Source organism: Panthera uncia, chromosome D1 (assembly GCF_023721935.1).
Source record: "Panthera uncia isolate 11264 chromosome D1, Puncia_PCG_1.0, whole genome shotgun sequence".
In the NCBI taxonomy this organism is placed as follows: domain Eukaryota; kingdom Metazoa; phylum Chordata; class Mammalia; order Carnivora; family Felidae; genus Panthera; species Panthera uncia.
Window position 1 is genome coordinate 110,133,636 of NC_064808.1, and position 2,446 is coordinate 110,136,081.

Below are 2,446 nucleotides of genomic sequence, written 5' to 3' on the forward strand. Positions count from 1 at the left end.
GCACTGTGTCCTGAGTCAGTGGGAAGCCGTCCAAACGGCCGCTGTCACCACCGCTTTGACTGGAGCCTGCCAGTTGCAAGTGTCTTCCCGGCGTGGGCTCCTCAGCATCCACACGTCCCCCGAGGCCGGCTCCCTGGGGTCCCTTCTGGGGCTCAGACGGCAGCCCCCGCCCGCACGGCTCTGAGCAGGGCAGCTTGGGAGAGCAGGGTGGAAACACACTTTGCTCGCCCGCAAGGTGGGCATGTCGTCCGTCTCCGAGGGCCGCCAAGCCTGGCGCGGGGCCCGGGCAGAGGAGCACTCACCCTGTGAGTCTGGGAGGAAGCAGAGCAAAACGCGTCTTGTGACGGCTACAGACATGTGCTTCCCTTCGGACCTGCCCTTCGGAATACTTCTGCCGCCCCTCAGCCACACGGGCACTAGTGCCGGCCTCTGGTGGCCACGTCGCCCGCATCTGCGCAGTCCTCCCTGGAGGGGGGCACCGGGGCCCGGGGTGTCTCCAGGCCGGCCCGTCTCACCGGCAGCCCCGGGGTCAGCGCCCCTGTCCAGCAAGCGGAGACCTGTCCCCTGTGCAAGGAGGTCCGAGGCTCCGCGGCCAGCAATGCTTCCCGCTCCCTTCTGTTTTTCATCCACACGACTTCCCGGCAAGCCCCCTGGACTCCTCACTCTGCCTCAGCATCTGCTCCCAGAGGCCCCGAAGGACACACTTCCCACGTATGTGGTCTGCACTGTGCTTGGAACTAACTTATAGTCAGCTGCTCCTACCTCCGTGTCCCCACGACACTTGGCTTGTACCCCTATTCCAGAGACAGGAATGGGAGCTGGTATTTACTGAGCACCTGCTGTGTGCTGGCAACTGTACTAAATCACAGATGTAGATACAGATACAGATCCTGATATATAGATAGATATAGATACAGATAGATATATAGATACAGATATAGATGATATTAGCTATTAGACATAGATATTAGATATTAGATATAGATAGATACAGATACAGATATAGATATATCTCCACCCTGAATTTCATACTACCCGAGGACGGAGGCATCAACATTCCTATTTTGTAGACAAAGGCTCAGCGCTACAGCGATCTGTATTTCAGAATAATTTTTCAATTTTTTCTGGCTAAAAATCCTGCGATTTAGTTTCGCTATACTGTACTACAATACATTTCATGTGTTTTATTGATTTCTTGTACTTGATGCGATTGCATTTCAAATATTTGAGGGTTAGATACCCTATCTTTATAGACAACTAAGAAGCCTGGTGCTATGCAATAAACACATAGTAAATCCTTAAGGGACAAATGAACAAATGAATGGATGAATGATGGCTACAGTCCACTTAGTCCACTTCTACGTGAAAAGGTGCTTTTTCAGTAATTGCTAAAATGCACGGGCATGTAACCAGCACGGGCCTGGATACGGCAGAGCTGAGAAGGCCTCCAGGACTGTTCAAGGCTAGGATTCCATCAACTAGAAACGTCTGGGTTCCACAGAGGCCTCTGTAATGGGATTTGCAGCTGGGCCTTTCAGATTAAAAAATACTGCCACTTACAGTAAGAAGAAAAGCCAGGTAAACTGGGCCTGAGGCCAAGAGGAGAAAGAAATCAAAATGGCAGACCTATGGATTTGCAGAAAATTCCTCCAGGAGTGAAGAGTAAATGTACCTGCAGGACGGGCTTGCCAGGTCAGCAGTGCAGTCTGGGAAATGGGTGAGTGCAGTGGGGCACGTGTGAAATCTCTGCTAGGGGAAATTGTTTTTTTTTTTTTTTTTTTAATGAACAAGTAGCTCGTTGTCTTATCTTTATTTTTTGCTCCCAAGTTTGAGACATCTGAACTAAATCAGCTGCTGAGGACTGAGCCACCACTGTGGGGCTTAAGGTTTGGCAGCCCCCCCCACTTAGTTGGATTGAAAAATTTGGGAATTGGAAGAGAAAAGATAATATCTAAGAGTACTTACGAAGGGAAAATCTCATGATTCGCTAGCCCCTAGCATTTTGGAGGGTTGGTGAGCATGAAGGGGCAGACATGAGAGGCTGGATCACAGAGGTTTGGGCATGTGTGGTTGATGTGATCCTCCCTTAGAGCCACCTTGCGAGGACAGTTTTGGGGCTGTAAAGAGGTCATCACAGAACCAAAACATTGCCACCTAGTGGCAACTCATGTGAACTTACCATCTACCCACCCATTATCTCCATCCACCACCCATCCATCCACCCATCCAACAACCCATCCATCCATCCACCTACTCATCCACCCACCCACCATCTCCATGCATCCGCCAAGCGATACATCCATCCACCTACCCATCCATCCATCCACCCATCCATCCACTCACCATCCACCCACCCATCCACCCATCCATCCACTCAACATCCACCCACCCATCCATCTACCCACCCATCCACCCATCCACCCATCCTTCCATCCGTCCATCCATG

The 2,446-nt window shown here is 51.1% G+C and overlaps 1 protein-coding gene across 1 annotated transcript in view; it reads right to left on the reverse strand.

Annotated features, from left to right (window-relative positions):
- Positions 1-626, reverse strand: part of BIRC2 (baculoviral IAP repeat containing 2) — a 23,422-nt gene extending 22,796 nt beyond the window's left edge. Inside the window, exons 1-2 of the mRNA XM_049641309.1 lie at positions 428-626; positions 225-311 (exon numbers count right to left, since the gene is read on the reverse strand). Of these exons, the coding sequence (XP_049497266.1) occupies positions 225-311; positions 428-626 (286 nt within the window). The remainder of the gene's footprint in view (positions 1-224; positions 312-427) is intronic.
- Positions 627-2,446: the final 1,820 nt, after the last annotated feature.